At 39.7% G+C, this 22,885-nt stretch overlaps 2 protein-coding genes across 3 annotated transcripts in view; both read left to right on the forward strand.

Moving 5' to 3' along the window:
* ACLY (ATP citrate lyase) overlaps positions 1–6,991 on the forward strand; it is an 80,479-nt gene extending 73,488 nt beyond the window's left edge. For both annotated transcript variants that reach the window (XM_070727445.1, XM_070727446.1), the window contains 6 exons: positions 1,458–1,608; positions 2,467–2,610; positions 2,789–2,902; positions 3,591–3,673; positions 5,460–5,536; positions 6,164–6,991. In XM_070727445.1, the coding sequence (XP_070583546.1) occupies positions 1,458–1,608; positions 2,467–2,610; positions 2,789–2,902; positions 3,591–3,673; positions 5,460–5,536; positions 6,164–6,258 (664 nt within the window). In that variant the 3' untranslated portion in view covers positions 6,259–6,991. The remainder of the gene's footprint in view (positions 1–1,457; positions 1,609–2,466; positions 2,611–2,788; positions 2,903–3,590; positions 3,674–5,459; positions 5,537–6,163) is intronic.
* Positions 6,992–8,246: 1,255 nt separating this feature from the next.
* LOC139154951 (kelch-like protein 11) lies at positions 8,247–12,494 on the forward strand. The gene is made up of 2 exons (XM_070730074.1): positions 8,247–8,711; positions 10,586–12,494. The coding sequence occupies exons 1-2, from the start codon at positions 8,248–8,250 to the stop codon at positions 12,165–12,167; spliced, it is 2,046 nt and encodes a 681-aa protein (XP_070586175.1). The 5' UTR covers position 8,247; the 3' UTR covers positions 12,168–12,494.
* Positions 12,495–22,885: the final 10,391 nt, after the last annotated feature.

Raw genomic sequence — 22,885 nt, forward strand, 5'->3', positions numbered from 1 at the left:
GAAACCTTGTAACACTAACACGTCACATGACACAGGAAGGGGAAATGGCTACTTGGGCCACGTTTTGACATTATCATCTACTCACTTTTGTTGCCAGCAGTTTAGATATCAATGGCTGTGTGTTGCGTTATTTTGAGGGGACGGCACATTTACACTGTTATGCAAACTATATACTCACTACTTTACATTGTAACCAAGTGTCATTTCTTCAGTGTTGTCACATGAAAAGATATACTTAAATATTTACAAAATGTGAGAGGGTGTACTAACTTCTGTGATATAGTATATGAAAAGTATAAAGGGTGAAATGGATGGAAGAGACATACTGACATGGATTAGAGATGCAGGCAAGCTGTTTATCTTCCAGAGACTACAGTAATATATACCCATAACAATATTGATAATGATAGATTTCTGACAGTGCCCTCTACTAACTCTTCTCTACATAAGGGGTTTATATAGAGAATTATTAAAATAAAAGGTGTGTTCTAAGGTCTGGCCTCAAATTCTGCAGAGTTTTGGTGATGCTCCATATGTTGGAAGCTCTAATGATGCAGTCCACTATGTAAGTGTCCACTTAAAGATGCTTTTCAGCGTTCTCTGCAGAATGCACAAGCATTCTTTGCATATAGTGGATGAGGGAGGCAAGAATTGTTTGAAAGCTGAACACCTTACAAAACATTTAAACCAGAATATTCATTGTGACAGATTATATGTAAGATTTATTTTTTACACAGCATATTTTAATATTTGAAAATGTTATTCAAAAAGAAGAAAAACAACATAAATCTCACATTTACTACATATATTGTAGAGCAATTGCATTATAATAATCATGTTTTGGATTAAATGGATCTTTTTCCTGCTTTCCCTTTATCCCAATATTGATTTACGAATATGTTTCATCAAAATATGTGGCCTATATTGACTGGTAGGTATTCTTGGTAGTTTCCTGAACCTCTTGCTTCAAATATGCTGTATTTAAGGAAAGCTTAGAGAGGACAAAATGTGATTTAATAGAAACTGACAAGATTGTGAGTAGTTTTGAGAGTTCTTCAGTCAATGGGACCAATGGCTCAAGTAAGATATTCCTGACTCATTTTTGAAAAAAATTGCTTCAGTAAATAGCCTATGCTGTTTCTAAATACTTTTTAAAGTGCATAGTATGCTATTTCCTGAAGAAGAGTTTCTAATATGGAAATTACAAATGCTTTTCTAAGTCAAGTCATCTGTTCCAGTTTGGCTTTCTGTAGATGCTGGTTGGGAAGACTAGATCTTGCAGTAATCCAACCAGATTAAAGTGGAGGTTTCCTTAAACTTTGAGGTTCTAGTAGATATTATTTTTAAAAAATGACGCCAGAATTCACCATTTGCCTTTGTAATAACATCTTAATGATTAACATTAACCAACATGTAATTGTTTTAAAGGGAACTTTATAAAATCTTTGTCTCTTTAGGTTGCCTAAATATGCCTGCCAGTTTATAGAGATGTGTCTGATGGTGACAGCTGATCATGGTCCAGCAGTGTCGGGAGCCCATAACACTATTGTCTGTGCAAGAGCTGGAAAGGACCTTGTCTCCAGTCTCACATCAGGCCTACTCACAATTGTAAGCATTGCCAAGAGGTGGATGAAATTAGTGTACTATACTATTTGTAGCCAATGCTCTTACTTCTCCACTTATAGTTCACAACATATACCAGTTTTGAAGAAGATGCTTCTGGACTGGACATCACTTCAGTTTTAGCATTCCATCTGATACTTCTGGAGTTGTGCTAAAAAGCAGATAACAAAGTATTTTATATTTTTGTTGACAACACACATTTTTGAAGATATTGGGCTTCTGTTGATTATTTCATATAAAATGAAATAATCACTTTCAGCTTGTTTAGGAGAACACATGACTTCAGCAGACAGAAATAATTGGTCAGTTAAGAACACAGTCAGGGACAATAAAATAGAAACTGCTGTTAGAATTTCCAAACTTATTGTTTGCCTAGTAGTTATGTATAATATTCAATTTGTTATAAAATTTCCTCTTAATAGTGACACGTTAAAAAAGACATCAGAAAGCAAATAAATGCATATATTTGAAGCCCATTTATTAAATTGGTCAGATTTTTTGGAAAATTGCCCGGTTAGGTTTGATTTTACTAAAGAAATTTTATTTCTTAACATCGATCCTGTTCTTAACTGTTGCTAAAAACTAAACTTGTGATGAATTCTGTAAGCTAAAGCTATATGGAAAATGGACTGCATAGAAAATGGTTCTTCCTATAATAGCTATCTCATGCTTCTGCTCCAAAAATTCATTATCATTGAGGAGGTTAGATGTTTTATAATCTAGACATTTCTCCTGTTCATATTTTTAAACTTGATCACAGGATTTTCTGTGTCTGATCTTACTCCAGAAAAGAAGAAAAATCTTTACAGTTTGGCTTTTTTTCTGCTTGCCAATGTCCTGCAGGGTGATCGTTTTGGTGGTGCTTTGGATGCAGCAGCAAAAATGTTCAGCAAAGCATTTGACAGTGGCATCATTCCCATGGAGTTTGTGAACAAGATGAAGAAGGAAGGGAAATTAATCATGGGCATTGGCCACCGAGTTAAATCAGTAAGTTTCTTGCCTGTTAAAGATCTGGTAGATTTTCACTGATAGCAACATAGCCTAAATCCTGAATTCAGTTCAGAATTTCAAAGAATTCAGCCACGATGTGAAAATATTTTTGATCCTGAGTGCTTATTAGTTTTAAAATATGTGTTTTCTTTTATTGTTTCTTTTAACTTTATAGATTAACAACCCAGATATGAGAGTTCAGATCCTTAAAGATTATGTGAAGCAGCATTTCCCTGCAACGCCTCTTCTAGATTATGCATTGGAAGTGGAAAAAATTACTACTTCCAAGGTAACATCTTTTTGTGACAGTTTTAACATTTTAAAGTACTTTGTTTCTCTATTTAAAACTACATAACTATTGTTATAAATATTTGTTATATGTTATAAATATGTAAACATTACTAAATTTGAATGGCAAAAATTTGTCCCTTTATATTTAATTATTATGATTAAGAGAAAAAAAAATAAAAAATTGCATATGACAGAAGGATGAAAAAGCATGTATTTCCTGTTTTTCAAATACTGACTTTTAATTATCTGGAAGCTATTTTGCTTGTCTTAGACATCAGATAATATTGCATTAGCTTATCTGAACCCTAAGGAAACATCAAATGCTGCCTGTATTTTCAAGACAGAGAGGTTAATAACAGTATATACTTAAAACAGAAACAAGATAATCAAAGGTATTATGTTGGAAAAAGTTACTGCACAACTTAATCAATTAATTATGTCAGCTTACATTTAGGGAACTTTACAAATTGTGGTTTAATTAATCGAATTAGGAATTACTTTCAAAATTGCCTTCAGTGTAACCATAAGGGATCTTAAAAATAATTATATATGCGGATTATTAATTTTTGTTGTTCTTGTGTATGACCATTAAAAGATATCACCATTGCTGGTGATATTTTCATCTGGATTAAACGTTTATCTTATTGTTAAAATTACTTTTTTTTTCTCAACCTGCTCCAAACTAGAAACCTAACCTTATCCTGAATGTTGATGGATTTATTGGTGTGGCCTTTGTTGATGTACTTAGGAATTGTGGTTCTTTTACACGGTGAGCAATCAATTTCTCATTAATCTTTGTTATGGTTTAGCAGCTTGGTTATAATAAATCTCCCTTGCCCAAAAATTATAATAGTCTCAGACATTCTGGATATACTGCATATAAAGGGAAAATGATAGAAAAAATTGAGCTTATTGACAGTACAGGCATGGCCAATTTCATTCATTTAATTTTTTTAGGATTATATTTGTGTTGTAATTTTTCTAAGAAAGGGATAAACACAAACTACATTCACGTTTCACTGTTAGCCATAAAGAGATGCTACTGCATTTAGACCATGGTTCATAATATGGTTAATGAATACCAATATTCTAGGACCATGGTTTGTTATAAATTAGCATTTATCCAGTTTTACATTATCCAAAACCAAATATTGTTTAATTATTAATTAATATTTCAAAAACATAAGATACAAAATTAACTAAAAGCACAACTGCTCCTGCAAAAAGGAATTTGCCTTCTCCATTTTTGTTTTCCAAAATCTCAGCCCAAATATCATCTTTTGGAAATCAAAAGGGCTGGAGTTATTTTTTCTAACTCTGCTACCAAAGATGCTTTAAAAACCTCATTAAGCAAATATAACATGTAGGTTACTAAGGTTTAAAGGAAAATAAAATAGACAAAGTTATACTTTGAATTACTGAAAATTGGTGGATCTCAACTGTGGGAGTTTTATTTTTTAAATAGCAGGGGGTATCCTCTTTTATGATAATAGGAAATCAGTCTTTGAATAAACTTGACTTAATAACAATGTTAAATTAATCAAAATTGGTTGGATTCACACATCCTAACCCAGAATATGGAATAGGATATTTTGTGAACTTGTGCCTTTGTCCCAATATTTAGAAAACATGCCAGATTTCTCATACAGTGATACCTTGTCTTACAAACGCCTCGTCATACAAACTTTTCAAGATACAAACCCTGGGTTTAAGATTTTTTTGCCTCTTCTTACAAACTATTTTCACCTTACAAACTCACCGCCGCCACTGGGATGTCCCACCTCTGGACTTCCGTTGCCAGTGAAGCACCCATTTTTGCGCTGCTGGGATTCCCCTGAGGCTCCCCTCCATGGGAAACCCCACCTCTGGATTTCCGTGTTTTTGTGATGCTGCAGGGGAATCCCAGCAGGGGAATCCCAGCAGGGCAAAAACGGGCGCTTCGCTGGCAACGGAAGTCCGGAGGTGGGGTTTCCCAGCGGGGGGAGCCTCAGTGAAATCGCAGCATCGCAAAAACACAGAGGTCCAGAGGTGGGGTTTCAAGGACTTTGGTGTTTTTGCAATGCTGTGATTTCACTGAGGCTCCCCTCGCTGGGAAACACCACCTCCGGACTTCCGTTGCCAGCAAAGCGCTCGTTTTTGCAATGCTGGGATTTCCCTGCTGGGATTCCCCTGCACCATCACATCTGCTGGAAGTCCGGAGGTGGAGTTTCCCATGGAGGGAAGCCTCAGGGGAATCCCAGTAGTGCAAAAACGGGCGCTTCGGCTGGCAAAAGGGGTGAGTTTTGGGCTTGCACGCATTAATCACTTTTCCATTGATTCCTATGGGAAACATTGTTTCGTCTTACAAACTTTTCACCTTAAGAACCTCGTCCTGGAACCAATTAAGTTTGTAAGACAAGATATCACTGTACCACTCTTGTAGTCTATTCTGTAGATTTTATGAAACTTTTATTTAGTCAATTTAAAAAAAATGTCTATTTTTTCTGCACATTCAGATTATTGTATAAATTTAAAGTGTAACATTTAAACAAATATCATTTGTTTTTTTACTGCAGGGAAGAAGCTGATGAATATATCGACATTGGTGCCCTCAATGGGATTTTTGTGCTTGGCAGAAGCATGGGTTTTATTGGTGAGTCTTTTATGTTATGCGGTAAAGCCAGTTACTCTTTCAGCTATGGAAAGGAGGCAATGTTAGAGGCAACATCCAGACAGAAAAGTGCATGCAACATACACGGAAGAGGATTTCAATCCCATACTACTTGAGCAGATCTTTTAAAGAAATCATTTTGCTCCTTGATTCATCTAGAAAGGCTGTTTTTATATGGGCTATCTCTTTTCCCCATAAAATTTAAAACACCTATAGAGAGCATAGCAGTGGTAACAAATATAGCATCAGAGATTACAATAAGTTTTTGAATCCTCTTTCCTTAATCTTGTTTTTTGGGGGAGTTGGGGTGTGCAATTGAATACATTAGCTTTAATGGAGACTTACTATGTTAATTTTGTCAATTATTTATTTCAAAGCAGAATAATTATTTTAGGGGTTTTACAAACTGATGGGTTGCTTGTTTCTTCCTTAAAACTATCTCTATTAAAGCCTTCTGATTAATACTTTGTCCTCTATTTGCATAAATGCTCTGAGATTTAGCTAGTGCGTATTTGGAATAAATAGAATGAAGTTTAGTTTCTACCATTTATGTCTTTAAAAATAACTAAATCCAAAAAGAAATATTAAATAAAAAAAATTTCATTATAGGACATTATCTGGATCAGAAAAGATTGAAACAAGGTCTATATCGTCATCCTTGGGATGATATCTCTTATGTCTTACCGGAGCATATGACTATGTGACAACTAAGTGGAACAAAACAAATTGCTTTTATGGAAGACCAATAAATATGACTACACTATATGGCTTGGTTGTAAAACAGACTGAATTGAAATTCTATATAAGGCTTTTCTAGGCTTAGATGTGGATTCCATAAACAATAATAAACAAAAACAATAGCTACTTCATGTTGTATTTAATATATTAAAGAAGTTGCACTGTCTTTGCTTGTTCCTTTATGCATGTTTATTTTGTCTTCCTCCTCATATTCAGTAATTCTGGCCAAATGTTAATGTTTTTTTATTTTACTGTGACCTCATTAGACTTGAGACTGTCAAATGAACCTGTATGATTAAAATCTTAAAAGCTCTGCTTATAATTTGTATAATTTTTTGACAAATTTGTCCTCTGTATCCTGTATTTTATATTAAACATTAGCCTTTATTTCCGGTCTGAGGAACTACACCTAATTTGATAAGCCTTTATATACCTGGTATAATATTTAAAAATGTAAAACTGGTACCATAAGCTCATGTTCAAAACTGTGAACTTTGTGTACATTCCAGTTTTTTATTTATGCAAGTACTATTTTTAGTTGCACAAACACAAGTCCTACTATTTTTGCAGACGGTAATCTCTGAATATATCTGTGTGTGCAAGACACTTCATTTCTGGATCTTTATGTATTCACAACAATATTCAGTGCTTTGTTTATGTATTACACACCCGACTGGAATAAAAACATACAATAATAAATTATCTTGTGCTTTGGCTATAAGAAAAAAAATGTTAGGAGGAAATACGGTGGGGGGGGGATATCCTAAAGGATTTACTTCATAGTCTTGCTGAAGCCTTAGTAAAAGTCTTCCTGGAACTAGAAGGCCATTGAGGCTCTGGACAGAGTCAACCTCTTATATCTTCCCATCATTCTTTCTGCTTCAAAGAGCAATGGAGGGTTCTGAAATGGGTTGAGATTTCTAGACTGCGTCTGCAGGTAAACAAAGAATGACACTGAGTGGACATGTCTGAGTCTTTATTAAGGCCTATCTCATAGTGATAAAAAAAATTAGTTCTCTAATCTTAAATCCACAGTGTTACCCATTTACCCTATTCTAAATCACTCAATTCCTCCTAGCCCAAGGGGGGCTGGAAAGAGTGCAGAAAAAAGCAACAAAGATTAGAGGTTGAATGGTAAAATATATGAAGGGCATTTGAAGGAATTGCATATGTCTTTCTAGTGAAAAGACTAAAAATGTTAGCAAAATAGGACTTCATACGAAAGAAATCATAATTTTAAGGTATGTAACTAACCCAGTCACCCTTTTTTGTACTTAATCTTCATGTCATCTAACACAATAATTTCTTCCCTGGGTCAACAAGTCAGGCATAAATATTGATCTCAACTGTTTATAATGGCTCCTCTAGATACATCTGTTCCACTGAGGAAGTACTGTATACTGTACTGTATTGGCAATCTGGTGAATATGAAACAACCAAAACTCAGTATTATTCCAAGCTAACATTCAAGCTAGCAACTACCAACATCCAAAAACCTACAAATATGTACAATACTTTGGACTCTAATTTGATGAAGAAGCTGAACATAGTTTTTCTACAGTGGTTTACCATTAGGGATTACAGTTTAAGGTCTTTGCTCTAGCTCAGTGAATGCTGGCTGGAGAATTCTGGGAGTTGAAGTCCAGATATCTCTAAGTTGCCAAGCTTGGGAAACACTGCTCTAGCTAGCCTGGATTTGTCCCGTTTTCCAAAAATAGCGTTCCTCCCAATTTTGCATTTTAGGAATAAAAAAAGATTAAAAATAAAAAGGAAGCCAGTTTCTTTTTTTTAAAAAAACCTTTTGAGAATTTTATGTGAATCATTCTTACATCTGTGATCGCACGCGGCGACTATTAGTGCTGAAAGTATAATATATTCATATCTCTATGATCATGTAAATGACGTAATTCGATGCAGCAACGTGAAAACTTCGAATCGATTTAAAAATAACCAAGATGGCGGCAACGGGAGGCGGCGGCCCGAATATCAACCTCCCGGGCCTGGAGGGCGAGGTGGGGCCTGACTCGGAGGTGTTTTCGTGCGTAGCTCACTGCTCCGACCTCGCCTGCCGCCAGAACGAACAGCGGCGGTTAGGCCTCTTCTGTGACGTCACGTTAGCCTTCAGTGGCGGCAGCAATGAGGACGAAAAAGAGAAGGGGGGCGGGGCCTCCAACTGCCATCCCCCACCGCGGGAGTTTCGGGCGCACCGCTCGGTCCTGGCAGCGGCCACCGAATACTTCGCTCCTCTCCTGCTGGGCAACTTCGCGGAGTCCCGCTCGGGGCGGGTAGACTTGCGCAAATGGAGTTCGGGAGCGGGACCAGATCCGGAGACGATCGAGGCGGTCATCAGCTTCATGTACACGGGGACTGTTCGCATCAGTCCCGGCAATGTGCACGAGGTCCTGGAGTTGGCCGACAGGTGAGGTGGGAAGGAGGAACGGCTGATGTGTGTGTGGGCAGAGAGGTTCTCCTGAGTCCTCATGGGCGAATACACCTTAACCCGAGGGGGTTCTTGGCGAAGGCAGCCAAGGATGGTCATTGGGTGCCTCCTTCCCTGGAATTGTGAAAAGGGATCTTGGCTTCCAGTGTAAACCAGGGGCGGCTTTAGTTGGACGAGACTACTTTGCCAGAAAGACTAGCCGCCTGGCTTGCTATCAGGCATATCGAGATGCTATTAGAATTGAGCAAAGTATAGAGAGACACAGAATGGCAGCATTGGACATGGCCAAGGTGGCAACATTTCTTCCCGATGCGTTTGTGAATTACTTGAGTTATAGCATGAAGGAGGAGGACTGCTGGACACGCTTTTCGGGTCGTATGTGACCCGAAGCCAAGTTTGACACCCTGTACAAATTTTCCCTGCATATCTGAAACTTGAAATTTCATGACTTTGTATCTTTTTAGGGGTTCTTTCTATGAGTATTGTTTTGGGGGTGAGGGGGCTTAGTTTTTGCTGGGCAAAAAAAGTCGCTGGGATACTAATTTGAACTTTTCTGAACACAATGAAAGGAAAATATCAATGCTTATTTGTTTATTTTGCTGGTAATAGCCCGCCCCAGCGTTTTTGTGCAATTATTCATTTTTATCTAGCTCAAGTTTTTTTTAACCTTTTTGCATTGGATCACTATTTTGAACATCGTTGATCATTAGAAAAATAGAAATCAACTGAAAAACGTTATGCTTATTGGGGTTTTTTGCTCAGAAATAGCCCCCCCCCCCCCACACACAGCTGTGTGCAATCATTTTCACTTTAAAAAAATTTTAGCCTGCCAGTTTCAACTTTTTTGCATTGGATTACTAGTTTGAACCTTTCTGAACATAATGATATGAAAATTGAGCTGAAAAAAATTGATGCTTATTTGTTTATTTTGCTCAGAAAAGCCCCCCCCCCCCCCAAATGATTTGGAGCACTTTTTTCAATTTATATTTTTTTTAGGCTCCAAATCTCAAATATTTTCCCCCTTTGGTATTGATATACTAAAGTGAACATTCCCAAACATAAGAAAAATAGAAATGAACTGAAAAAAATGGCGCTTTGTTTATTTTGCTCAGAAAAGGGCCACCGCCACCACGGCTGGCCTTGCTGTGGGCCATTATTTTCACTTTTTATATAGATTTGGCTGAAAATATTTGCAATATCCTTTTGAAAAGCAAGTATATGATAGCCAGACAACTAAGTTTATGAAACCATTTTACTAAAAACAAGAATGTAATTTAGAATTCACGGCATAATTTATATATAAACTGAAAAAATTGAGCACAGCCTGGTGCAAGGCTTTTCTGAGCAAAATAAACAAATAAACATCAATTTTTTCAGTTCAACTTTCATTTCATTGTGTTCAGAAATATTCATTTTAGTATATCAATGCCAAAGTTATTGAAAATATTTGGAATTAGAAACCTAGAAAAATGCATAAAGTGAAATGCTTGGAAAAAACGGGGGGGCCTTTATGAGCAAAATAAAAATATAAGCATTACTTTTATTTCAATATTACGTTCATTGTGTTCAGAAAAGTTCAAATTAGTATCCCAGCGAAAAAGGTTTTCAAAAAGACCAAATTTAAGTATCTAAAGTAAACCGTTTTTGGTCCGGGTCGTATAGGATCCGAACACTACAAGTGTGACTTTTTATGAACAGAACAGGGTTTTAAAGACGGCTTCAGCTCTGGCACCTTTTAAAAAAGGACAGTGACACGTAATATTTTTGAATGTCGGCTTAGTGGAAAGCAAAATACAAATTATTAATCTAATAATTCTCCGGTAGCATTTTTAAATTGCCTTTTTGTTTTGCAGGTTCTTATTAATACGTCTAAAAGAGTTTTGTGGAGAATTCCTCAAGAAAAAACTGAGTCTCTCCAACTCTGTGGCCATTCACAGTTTAGCTCATATGTACTGTTTGAACCAGCTGGCTTTGAAAGCTGCTGAGATGATCAGGCGGAACTTTTACAAAGTCATTGAAGATGAAGAGTTCTATACTTTGCCATTTCACCTTATTAGGGACTGGCTTTCAGATTCAGAAATCACTGTGGATGCAGAAGAAATTCTCTTTCAGATGGTTTTAAAATGGGTCCAGAAAAATCCTGACGAAAGAGAAAGGTACTTTGGAGACCTCTTTAGGCTTCTCCGACTATCACAAATTAAACCAACCTATTTGACTCGGCATGTTAAATCTGAAAAGCTGGTATCAAGCAATGAAGCATGCCTCAAACTTGTGTTGGAAGCAGTAGAAAGCCATGCTCTCAAGAGTGAGAATGTTCAGTTGGGTGCATTCCAACAGGTTAATTCCCCCATCTTATCTCTGCCTCGTTTTGGCCAAAACATGGATGTTATCATGGTCATTGGTGGTGTGTCTGAGGGAGGTGATTACTTGAGTGAGTGTGTGGGGTATTTTATTGATGAAGATAGATGGGTGAATTTACCACACACGCATAATCACCTTGATGGACATGCTGTTGTTGTAACCGAATCCTATCTTTATGTGGCAGGTTCCATGGAGCCTGGCTTTGCCAAGTCCATGGAAAGGTATAACCCAGGTAGAAATGTTTGGGAGCAGGTTTCCAATCTGATAACCAGGAAGCATTATTTTGGACTTACTGAACTAAAGGGAAACCTATATAGCATTGGTGGCCGAGGTTATTTTATCCCTGGTTTTAAAGATGTAGCTGTCTACAATCCTGATCAAGATAAGTGGCACAATTTGGAGTCTGCACCAAAGATACTCCGGGATGTTAAAGTGATTACAATAGATAACAGATTTGTTTACATGGCAGCTCGCACACCAGATGACGGAGATAATGAAGATGGCTTAAGGTCTGTTATTATTCGCTATGATGCAGACACAGGACAGTGGCGAGATTGTGAGTCTCTGCCACTCCTTGATAACTATTGCTCCTTCCAAATGGTTGTGGGGAACACCAACTTTTACCACACCTCTTCATGTTGTCCCAGAAGCTATCCTCTACACCATGAAGAGGCCAAGAGAAAAATCTCTAACCAAATATCTGATGACATTCTGGAAAGCTTACCATCGGAGGTTCTTGGCATTGAAGGTGCAGCAATTTGCTATTACAAAGATGATATCTTCATCATAGGTGGATGGAAGAACAGTGATGATACTGATAAACAGTACAGAAAAGAGGCCTACCGTTACTGTGCTGAGAAGAAGCGCTGGTTGTTGCTTCCTCCTATGCCTCAGCCTCGCTGCCGTGCTACCGCCTGTCACGTGAGAATCCCCTTTCGGTCCTTACATGGCACCCAGAAATATCCAATGCCGCAAAATTTAATTTGGGAGAAGGACCGGATCCGGCAGATGCAGGAGATACACCAACATTCCTTAAATTTACGGAGGATGCCTCACTCTCATATAGAATGCTAGCTTGTATAAATGCCATCAGAATTACCTGTCTGTAATTGTCACGCCTGGTATGGACTAATAGTCACGAAACTGCTTTGGAGATAAAGCTTTCTTGTTGAGCATTTGATTTAGATTACAAGTGCCAAATGGAAATTTGGTGTTTACTAGCCATGAATATTTATTTATTTATTTATTGGACTTGTATGCCAATAGGAAGATAAGCAGACATTAAATGCTTAGAGTATGTTGTTTTCTCCACGGATGGGATCCAGATAAAGAATCCAACAAAATCATTGTTCTTGCATTTTGTAAATGTATTCAGGTTGTATAAAATTGTATAAAAATTCAGCACAGCCTTTTTTTGTGTGTATTAGGTCATCTCATCTCCCTTATTGAATGTTATATCATGTCATTTGAAACATTTCTGTTCGTTTTATAATACTAATGTGCATGTAAAGGACCAATAATCTATCCTGGTGCTTCTTGACCTCTTAGTGGCTTTCAATACCATCAACCAGGGTATCCTGCGCTGGCTGGAGGGGTTAGGAATGGGAGGCACTGTCCTACAGTGGTTCATCTGCTACCTCTCCAGCCAGTCACAGTCGGGGTTAGCGGGGGGTAAGAGGTTGACTCCCCGGTCCCTCACTTGTGGGGTTCTTCAGGGGTTGGTCCTCTCCCCCTTGCTGTTTAATAACTACATGAAACCACTGGGTGAGATCATCCAAAGGCACAGGATGAATTACTGTCAGTATGCTGATGACACTCAGCTATACATCTCCACACCGTGTCCACTCAGTGAAGCAGTGGAAATAATGTGCCAGTGTCTGGAGGCTGTTAGGGTTTTGATGGTGTCAACATGCTCAGACTCAACCCCGCCAAGATGCAGTGGCTATGGGTTTTGCCTCCCAAGTTTAATCCCACCTGTCTGTCTCCATCACTGGGGCAGGAACTTTTGCCCTCCTCAGAGAGGGACTGCAATTTGGGTGTCGTCAATCCACAGCTGACCTTAGACCATCATCTTTTGGCTGTGGCGAGGGCAGGCAATCGCCCAGGTTCACCTAGTGCACCAGTTGTGGCCCTATCTGGACACTTGCAGTCTACTTGCAGTCACTAATGCCCTTATCACCTTGAGGTTCGACTACTGCAATGCTCCCTACATAGGGCTACCTTTGAAGAGCATTCGGAAGCTACAGATCATGCAGATTGCAGCCATGTGAGCGGTCATGGGTCTTCCCAGATATGCCCATGTCTCTCCCAACACTCCGCAGACTGCATTGGTTGCCGATCAGTTTCCAAATGCAATTCAAAGTCTTGGTTATGACCTATAAAGCCCTACATGGCAATTTACTTACAGGATCGCCTTCTGCTGCATGAGTCCCAGTAACCAGTTGGTCCCACAGAGTTTGCCTTCTCCAGGTGCCGTCAACTAGACAATGTCGCTTGGTGGGGCTTAGTCAAAGAGCCTTCTCTGTGGGGGCTCTGGCCCTTTGGAATCATCTCCCTCCGGAGATTTGTACGGCCCCACCCTCCTTGCTTTCTGCAAGAGTCTGAAGACTCATTTGTGCTGACAGACCTGGGGACATTAGACATTAGCCTCTGCCAATGCATGAATGTATGTTACAGTGGGGGGGAAAGTATTTAGTCAGACACCAGTTGTGCAAGTTCTCCCACTTAAAAAGATGAGAGAGGCCTGTAATTGACATCATAACTAGACCTCAACCATGAGACAACATGAGAAAACATCCAGAAAATCACACTGTCTGATTTTTAATGAATTTATTTGCAAATTATGGTGAAAAAATAAGTATTTGGTCAATAACAAAAGTTCATCTCAGTACTTTGTTATACTGTATATCCTTTGTTGGCAATGACAGAGGTCAAACATTTTCTGTAAGTCTTGACAAGGTTGCCACACACTTTTGCTGGTATGTTGGCCCATTCCTCCATGCAGATCTCTAGAGCAGTGATGTTTGGGGCTGTCGCTGGGCAACACGGACTTTCAACTCCCAACAAAGGTTTTCTATAGGGTTGAGATCTGGAGCCTGGCTAGGCCATTCCAGGACCTTGACATGCTTCTTACAAAGCCACTCCTTCATTGCCCTGGCGGTGTGCTTGGGATCATTGTCATGCTTAAACACCCAGCCATGTTTCATCTTCAGTGCCCTTGCTGATGGTAGGAGGTTTGCACTCAAAATCTCATGATATATGGCCCCATTCATTCTTTCATGTACACGGATCAGTAGTCCTAGTCCCTTTGCAGAGAAACATCCCCAAAGTATGATGTTGCCACCCCCGTGGTTCACAGTAGGTGTGTTCTTTGGATGTAACTCAGCATTCTTTCTCCTCCAAATACGACAAGTTATGTTTCTACCAAACAGTTCTACTTTGGTTTCATGTGACCATATGACATTCTCCCAATACTCTTCTGGATCATCCAAATGCTTTCTAGCAAACTTCAGACAGGTTTGGACATATACTGATTTATGCAGGGGGGCACATCTGGCACTGCAGGATCTGAGTCTCTGGCAGCATAGTGTGTTACTGATGGTAGCCTTTGTTATGTTGGTCCCAACTCTGCAGGTCATTCATTAGGTTCCCCAGTGTGGTTCTGAGATTCTTCCTCACCGTTCTTGTGATCATTTTGACCCCATGGGATGGGACTTTGCGTGGAGCTCCAGATTGAGGGAGATTATCAGTGGTCTTGTATGTCTTTTATTTTCTAACTATTGCTCCCAGAGTTGATTTCGTCATACCAAGCTGCTTGCCTATTGCAGATTCAGTCTTCCCAGTCTGGTGCAGGGCTACAATTTTGTTTCTGGTGTCCTTTGACAGCTCTTTGGTCTTCACCATAATGGAGTTTGCAGTGTGACTGTTTGAGGTTGTGGACAGGTGACTTATACTGATAACAAGTTCAAACAGGTGCCATTAATACAGGTAATGAGTGGAGGACAGAGGAGCCTCTTAAAGAAGAAGTTACAGGTCTGTGAGAGCCAGAAACCTTGCATCTTTGTAGGTGACCAAATACTTATTTTCCACCATAATTTGCAAATTCGTTAAAAACCAGACAATGTAATTTTCTGGATGTGTTTTCTCTTGTTGTCTCTCATGGTTGAGGTCTACTTATGATGTCAATTGTAGGCCTCTCTCATCTTTTTAAGTGGGAGAACTTGCACAACTGGTGTCTGACCAAATACTTTTCCCCCCACTGTATATTTGATAGAATGAGAATGACTGCATTTTTAATTAAACTGGGGTTTTACTAGCTTTTTAGTTCAATATTGGATTTAGGATATTTGTATTGTTTTCTATATGTTGTAAGCCACCCCGAGTCCCCAAAGAGGGGCAGTATATAAATCCAATAAATAAAATACATTTGAAGGTTTTCTTAAGACATTTTTATCTGCTTTTGCAGAGATACTTCTCTTTTTAATCTGTGAATCTGCTTATTTCTGTCAAATGTGGATATGTGCAATGCAAAACAAGATTAAAGTACAGTGTTTCTAAGAATTTCAAAATCTTCCATGATTATAATATTTTATACTTTTATGTATCTAAAATGTATGTATTGATAAAAAGAATAAATTTGGATCATTTTCATTTATATAATGAAACATTTGTGAGATGTGTATTTCAGAACCTAATTTTTAGCAGGACTGTTCTATTTTTTTTGTAGTCCCTCTAGTTTCCTATTAATTAATTTTATTTAATTGGATCAATATTCCAGCCTTAACGAAATTAATGGAAAGACCAAAAGAATACTAATTCATAAGTGAAGTAATTGGGAATACATTATGGCAGGATTTAAGCTGCAAAAATTCTGGGTGTATTTAGGTAGTAACTTTTAATTACCATCTGATCCATCTTCAACCATAAAACCTCTTTGACTTAATGATATATCATTCCTTATGTGGATAGTTACACAGTTCAGGCAGACAAACTCATGTGGAACATACAATATTTAATATAAACATAAATGATTTTGTTCCATTATACAGGGCGTCCTAAAAAAATGTATACACATTTTAAATAATTGTAAACTTGGTATTTATTATAATTTTATTATTTCAAAAATATAAAAATATTTACAAGTATCATTGTTTTTTTCACTGCATTTTAACTAATTTTAAATAATTGTAAATAGCCAATAAATTTCGTTGTTTATTTTGAAGATTCAATCCCTGAACATAATAATGACAACCAGACTAACCTTCGAAAACAAATAAAAACAAAAATAAAATGATAAAAACCAATAAAATGATACCTGTAAATATTTTAATAATTATAATAAACACCAAGTTTATAATTATTTAAAATGTGTATACATTTTTTGGAGACACCCTGTATGTGCCCCAGAGTATGCAACACATTACTTGATTTCCTGAGGCAGTTTTGTAATGAAATTTGCTTTGGCATTATTATTTCTACTCTCTTTCAGAACATAAATACCATATAAGTCAAGATTTTCAGCACAAAAATGTGCTGAAGAATCCAACCTCGACTTATACTAGAGTCACTGACTTTCACTGACCTGAAAACTGCACTGCAGCATTTTCCAAAGCTCCACAGTTCCGATGTGAAAGGCAGGAAGGAAGGAAACCTCATGGTTTCCTTCCTCCCAAATAGGAAAATTCCAAATATGAACTGAATAATCAAATTATCACAGATAACCCCTCAGTTAAAGACCTCGAGTCTGCAGAGAGGGCGGCATACAAATCTAATAAATAATAATAATAATAATAACAACAACAACAACAAAATGTTTAAGTGCCAAAGCCCACTGCAACAACATAGCCAAGAAGGCTTCAAGAGTTGTAAACCTAATCCTACATAGCTTCTGCTCTGGCAATCTCACACTACTTACCAGAGCTTACAAAACTTTCGCCAGACCCATCCTCGAATACAGCTCATCTGTTTGGAACCCATATCACATCTCAGACATTAACACCCTTGAAAATACCCAAACATACTTCACCAGAAAAGCTCTTCACTCCTCCACTCTAAACAGAATACCCTAGGAGACTAGAGTTTCAATCCTGGGCTTAGAAAGCTTAGAACTAAGATGCCTTAAACAAGATCTAAGTATTGCTCACAAGATCATGTGCTGCAACATCCTGCCTGTCGGCGGCTACTTCAGCTTCAACCACAACAACACAAGAGCACCCAACAGATTTAAACTTAATATTAATCGCTCCAAACCTGAATGTAAAAAATATGACTTCAGTAACTGAGTTGTCAAAGCATGGAACTCATTACCGGACTCCATAGTGTCATCCCCAAACCCCCAACACTTTACCCTTAGATTATCCATGGCTGACCTATCCAGATTCCTAAGAGGTCAGTAAGGGGCGAGTACAAGTGCACTAGAGTGCCTTCCGTCCCTTGTCCTATTGCTCTCCTATATCTCCTATACCTTTCTTCTATCCCTATATCTCTTCTTCTATTCTTTCATTGATATGTTCTATTCCTATATCTTCTCTTCTATTCTTTCTTAGATATATTTTACTATGAGTATCTCCTCTATAACCTTCATCATGTATTGTACTATGTGTATACCCACTAAAACCCTCATTGTGTATTGAACAAAATCAATAATTAATAATAATAATAATTTATTAGATTTGTATGCCGCCCCTCTCCGAAGACTAGGGGCGGCTTAAAACAATAATAAAACAATATTACAATGAAACAAATCTAATATTAAAAACATATAAAACCCCATCATTTAAAACCATGCAGCACACACATACCAAACATGAAATATAAAAGCCTGGGGGAGATGTCTCAGTACCCCCATGCCTGGCAATACAGGTGGGTCTTAAGTAATTTGCGAAAGATGGGGCTTATTCTAATCTCGGGGGGAGTTGATTCCAGAGGGGTGGGGCTGCCACAGAGAAGGCTCTTCCCCTGGGGACCACCAAACAACATTGTTTAGTCGACAGGACCCGGAGAAGGCCAACTCTGTGGGACCTTATTGGCCACTGGGATTCATGCGGTAGAAGGCGGTTCCGGAGGTATTCTGGTCCGATGCCACATAGGGCTTTAAAGGTCATTACCAACACTTTGAATTTGTTTATTTGTTTGTTTGTTTATTTATTTATTATTTGTTTGTTTGTTTATTTATTTATTTATTTATTTATTTATTTATTTATTTATTTTGTCCCATACACAATGAGGGTTTTAGTGGGTATATATCTATATACACATAGTAAAATACATGATGAAGGTTTGTGACTGGAAACTGATTGGCAGCCAGTGCAAGCCACCGCGTGGTGGAGAAAAAATAAAAATGGCTCTGGCAACACGAGGGTTTTTTTCCTTTCTGCTCTTGCTACAGTACAATCGGTGCAAGTTCGCAATAAGCCCGGCTGATGTCCTGCCTTCGAGAGCAATATACCCCATCGTGATTGGTAAGTTCATTCAGCTCCACACACAACACTGAAAAGTGCCATTCGTATCAAACTCGGGCCACACTAACATTAAACTTTGATATTGAGGTGGGGGCCGCAAACCATTGTCCCAAGGGCTGCAGTTGGCCCACGGGCCGTAAGTTTGAGACCCCTGCTCTTGATGATTATGATGGGGAAGGATGTCTGTTAAAAGTGTTCCTGTAAATATGATACTGTAATCTTTATTTGTGCATCTATAAACTTTGTTCTGAATCTCAGTCACATGCAGTCACTTGTTTCTCCAGTTTCTGGGTTTTAAATACAAACTCCGAAAGGTTATAGGCCCAGAGAAACCCAGAGAGAAATATAGACTGCACTGTGGATTTAAAGGCTGAGACAAATGGACCAGGATGGCTGAAATTTAGTCCCAAATCTGGGAAAGAAGAACTATTTGATATGGGCTGCTAAGATGGAGGACTAAGATGAAGTGAGTTTGTGGAGAGGCTGAAGGCAAAACAAGGCCTGCGATGGGACCTCCCAGGGCAGAGAGAGAATGGGGTGGGCTTCCCCAATGGCCAATTCACCTCCGTCTGTCTTAGTGGAGGAGGAGGCTCCTGCTTGTCACACCCTCCCCGGGCTCCAGGAATGAGGAAAGTGGGTCGGGTTTTGAACTGAGCCCTCTGCCTTCTTGGGCGACTGAACAGCTGTGCTGAGGGCAAATGGCCGGCTGTTTGGGCACCCGATGCTGTTCCAGGGTGGGAGAGGTCTGCTCATCTGGCAGTGGGTTCTCCCCACCAGCCTTCTGCCCATCCAAGGTCTTGGGGGTGGGGGAGTGAGCGGGGGACTTCTCTGCTGTCAGAGGGGCTCATTCCCTGGTAAGACAAAAAGTCTACAAGGGGCCAGTACTGGCCAGGAGACCTTCCTTGTTGGAATGACTTTGGCAGAGCCCAATTCCTCAAACCTGAACTGGGAATAGAAGAAAAAGGTAGAACTGTGAAATGAAAAACTGGAGAATGTCGCCTGGAGGGGGGGCACAGCAGCCTTGGGGGCTTCAAGGGACAGAGGAGGGAGGCAGCCCCCCCAAAAAAATCCCTGCATGGCCCCCACCCCCAATGAAGAGTGCAGCATTCTGGGATTGCAGTCCCAGACAATACTTTCCTTGAGGACTAGCTCCTCATAGACCAGATATTAAACTTGCTTCCCTGCTTGCTTTCTCCCTAGTACCCTGCCTGGCCTGCCTGCAACTCCAGAGCTCACCAAAGGGGTCCTGGGTGGTCATTCAGGATTAGGGCTTCTCTCCCACCCTCCAGGCAGGAGAAGAGCAATCTGAGTCCCAACTACCATCCACCTGTAGCCAACATCACCTGCTGCTACTGCTTCTGCATGCCCACCCGTGGACAGTGATGATGGCTTTGCCGCCTTTGTCACCAGCCACTTCCAGCCAACAGCCCCGGGGCCCAAACTCCCTCCCACTATGGAGTCCCAAGCAGTGGGACCTCGTCGAAATGTCACCAGAAATCTCTGAAAATTACACAGGAAGAAACCCGAATATACCATGACCTTCATATGTATGTATGTATGTATGTATGTATGTATGTATGTATGTATGTATGTATGTAAATGGTATTAGAAGAAAATATGATTATAATTAAAGTAAATGTATGGAATTTTAAAGAATAAGGATGATTGGTACTTGATTATTAGACTGATAATAACTAAAGGTATACTGTTATAAGGTGTATTAATTTGCTTTTTTCTTTGTTATTATTTTTTATTATCATTAGATATCAAAATTGTTAAATATATACATGAAGTTAGTGGAAAACCTAAGATTGTTAAACGCAGATATAAGCTAGGAAGAGGAAATATGAGTAAAAGGAATGGAATTCTTCAAACGGACCATTAATTTCATACAAATTAACATAATTGACAGTGTTCAATAAAATATAAACATGTAGTTAGAAGAAAGATTGATTACAATTAAAGTGTTTTTAGGCTATAAATACTATAGACAATTTGAATGATTACTAACGGGATTTGGATTAAAAATCAAAATCAGTGAAACTATGTTGTAAAACGAAGAGGGAGAAAAGTTTGAAATTTGTTTTTTAATAGATAGCTTATTACATAGAAATTAAATACAAAGAATTCATAATTGGAATACTAGATACAAGTCAATATGGATTTACTATTGGATAAGGGTATTTAGTTAATAGAAAAATAAATAAGGAGGTGAAGGAGGCACTATGGCTTAGATTTAAGAAATTAGAGATATTTTATTAAGTATTTGAAGGAATATTAATGGTGATTTTAAATAGAAAATAATTGGTTTGTCTGATTGACAAAATTAGAAAAGGAGACAGTACCAGTTAAGCTATATATACCAGGGGTTAAGAGATAATTGAATTAGTAACATTTCTTTTTTATTATTAAAATTGTATTGAAGAAGATAAGATGTTTAAACAATATTGAAGGTATATGATGTTGTAAGCATGTTTTTACGGTGGATAAATAAAAAAAAAATGTTTTGCAAATTTGAAAAGGAAAAAAAAAAAGGAGGTCTGAACAATCTGAAAATCTCAAAACAATTTGACCCTTTGTCTACAGAGTATCAACTGGCACCTTTTGAGATGCTGATGCAGGACATCTGAGCCCAAAACGATAAGCTCCGCAAGGTCCGCAAGAAGAAGAGGGGCTGTCCCCTCCCTCTCTGGCCACCAACACCATGTTCGGCCTGTTGGTCAAGGAGAAGCCGAGCTCGCCCTTCCGGTGGCTGAGGGACAAAATGAAGGAGAAACACAGATACGATCTGGACTTTTCCTCTGCCATGGACGATGACTTCCACCCAGGGATCCCTAAGGACAAGGCCTGGCTGGTGGGTTTCTTCTCCAAGGGCCAGCTGAACCGATCCTCCCTCACCCGCTCCAGCACCTCCCTGGCTTCCCCCAGCAGCATTAAGGGGAGGGTGCCCTTACCCAGCCAGCACAGCAGCCTCTCCACCATCCCTGCCTGTGTTCTGTCTGGGTTCCCCCAGACGTCAACACCAACTAAAAAGAGTATCCAGACATGCTGGTAAAAAGCAAAGTCATTTTATATCTTTGAAAACAAACACAGATAACAAAAACTGTTCTTACACACTGGAATGCTATGAAGCTTCACAGAAGAGTCACGACGGCCAGACAATACAACAGGCTTCTTGCTGGCACACACACCACTGTAGATAATAAAACCCACGCCTCCCCCAAGTTTTCAGCCTTCAAGGCCACAAGCCAGAATCAGAGACGCCAAGGATCGAAGCAAGGTCACAGGACTCCCAAAAGATAACTCTCCACAATACAGGAAGGGCGGGCCTGCCTTTTCAACCTTTCTGGGGAGAACCACACCCAAACCCAGCTGTTGCCTATTAGGGATGGAAATACCTGGCTAATTGTCCCCTTCGTTGTGCTGCCCTTCTTTGCCTCATATCTATGATGGCTTGTGCATTCTCATCTAATGATTCAAGGCTACTCGCTGGGGAGAGCTCCCCCCCGGGGGTCTCAGGCTGTTCTCCCTCCTCCTCGTCCTGACATTCCTCTTCCCCGTCTGCCTGGTCCTCCTCCTCCTCCTGGTCCTCATCCTCCCCCTCTGAGCATGGAGCCGGCAGAGTTCCAGCCGTTCCCTGAGGAGACTCAGACTGAATCACAACAGTCTGTAAGGAAGTGAGGGGATGGGTCAGCCAGGGATGGGGCTCTGCCAAGTGGCCTTAGGAAAGGCACCCCTCAGCCTGCCCTAGGATTCTAGTCCCTCTTGGGCCTCTCGGGCCCCTTTTGCTCTCCTGAGACAGAGGACTGTTCCTGCTCTTGGTGCCCCTGCTGTTTGGAAGAAACAAATGGCTGCCCGGTTACAGCAGCAGCTGGCAGGCGCCCCCCTCTGGATCTAGGGGGGAGGGGCTTTGCCTCTGGGGACTTTTTGGGAGGCACAAGAGGAGAGAAGTTCATGGAGCAAGAGCTTTGGGAAGGAGCCCCCTCTCACCGGTGTTAAGGGTCTGATGGTCATTTCACAACCCAGCCAACTTTTCAGATGGCAGAAGGGGAGTCAAAATGCCATCAGCCGAATCAAGGGACGCACAGAAAGAGATAGAGAAAGAAAGGGAGGAAGGAAGAGAGAGAGAGAAAGAGAGAAGGAGAGGGAAGAAGAGAGATAGAGATGGCAGCGGCTGGATGTGTTACCTCCTTCCTGGCCCAGCCAGCGGGCCAGTGCCAGCCCCGCACCCATGCCCAGCGCAGCATCTGCATGTACATCCAGCCACTGCCATCAGTGCCTCTGTCCAGGAGCTCCCGCTTGCAGTCGACTGCCCTGCTGCCACCCCGCAGC

Source organism: Erythrolamprus reginae, chromosome Z (assembly GCF_031021105.1).
Source record: "Erythrolamprus reginae isolate rEryReg1 chromosome Z, rEryReg1.hap1, whole genome shotgun sequence".
Taxonomy (NCBI): domain Eukaryota; kingdom Metazoa; phylum Chordata; class Lepidosauria; order Squamata; family Dipsadidae; genus Erythrolamprus; species Erythrolamprus reginae.

Coding starts and splice junctions, on each gene's coding strand:
- LOC139154951 (XM_070730074.1), top strand. CDS start 8,248: ATGGCGGCAACGGGAGGCGGCGGCCCGAATATCAACCTCCCGGGCCTG. Junction 8,712..10,585: donor GTCCTGGAGTTGGCCGACAG/GTGAGGTGGGAA, acceptor TTTGTTTTGCAG/GTTCTTATTAATACGTCTAA.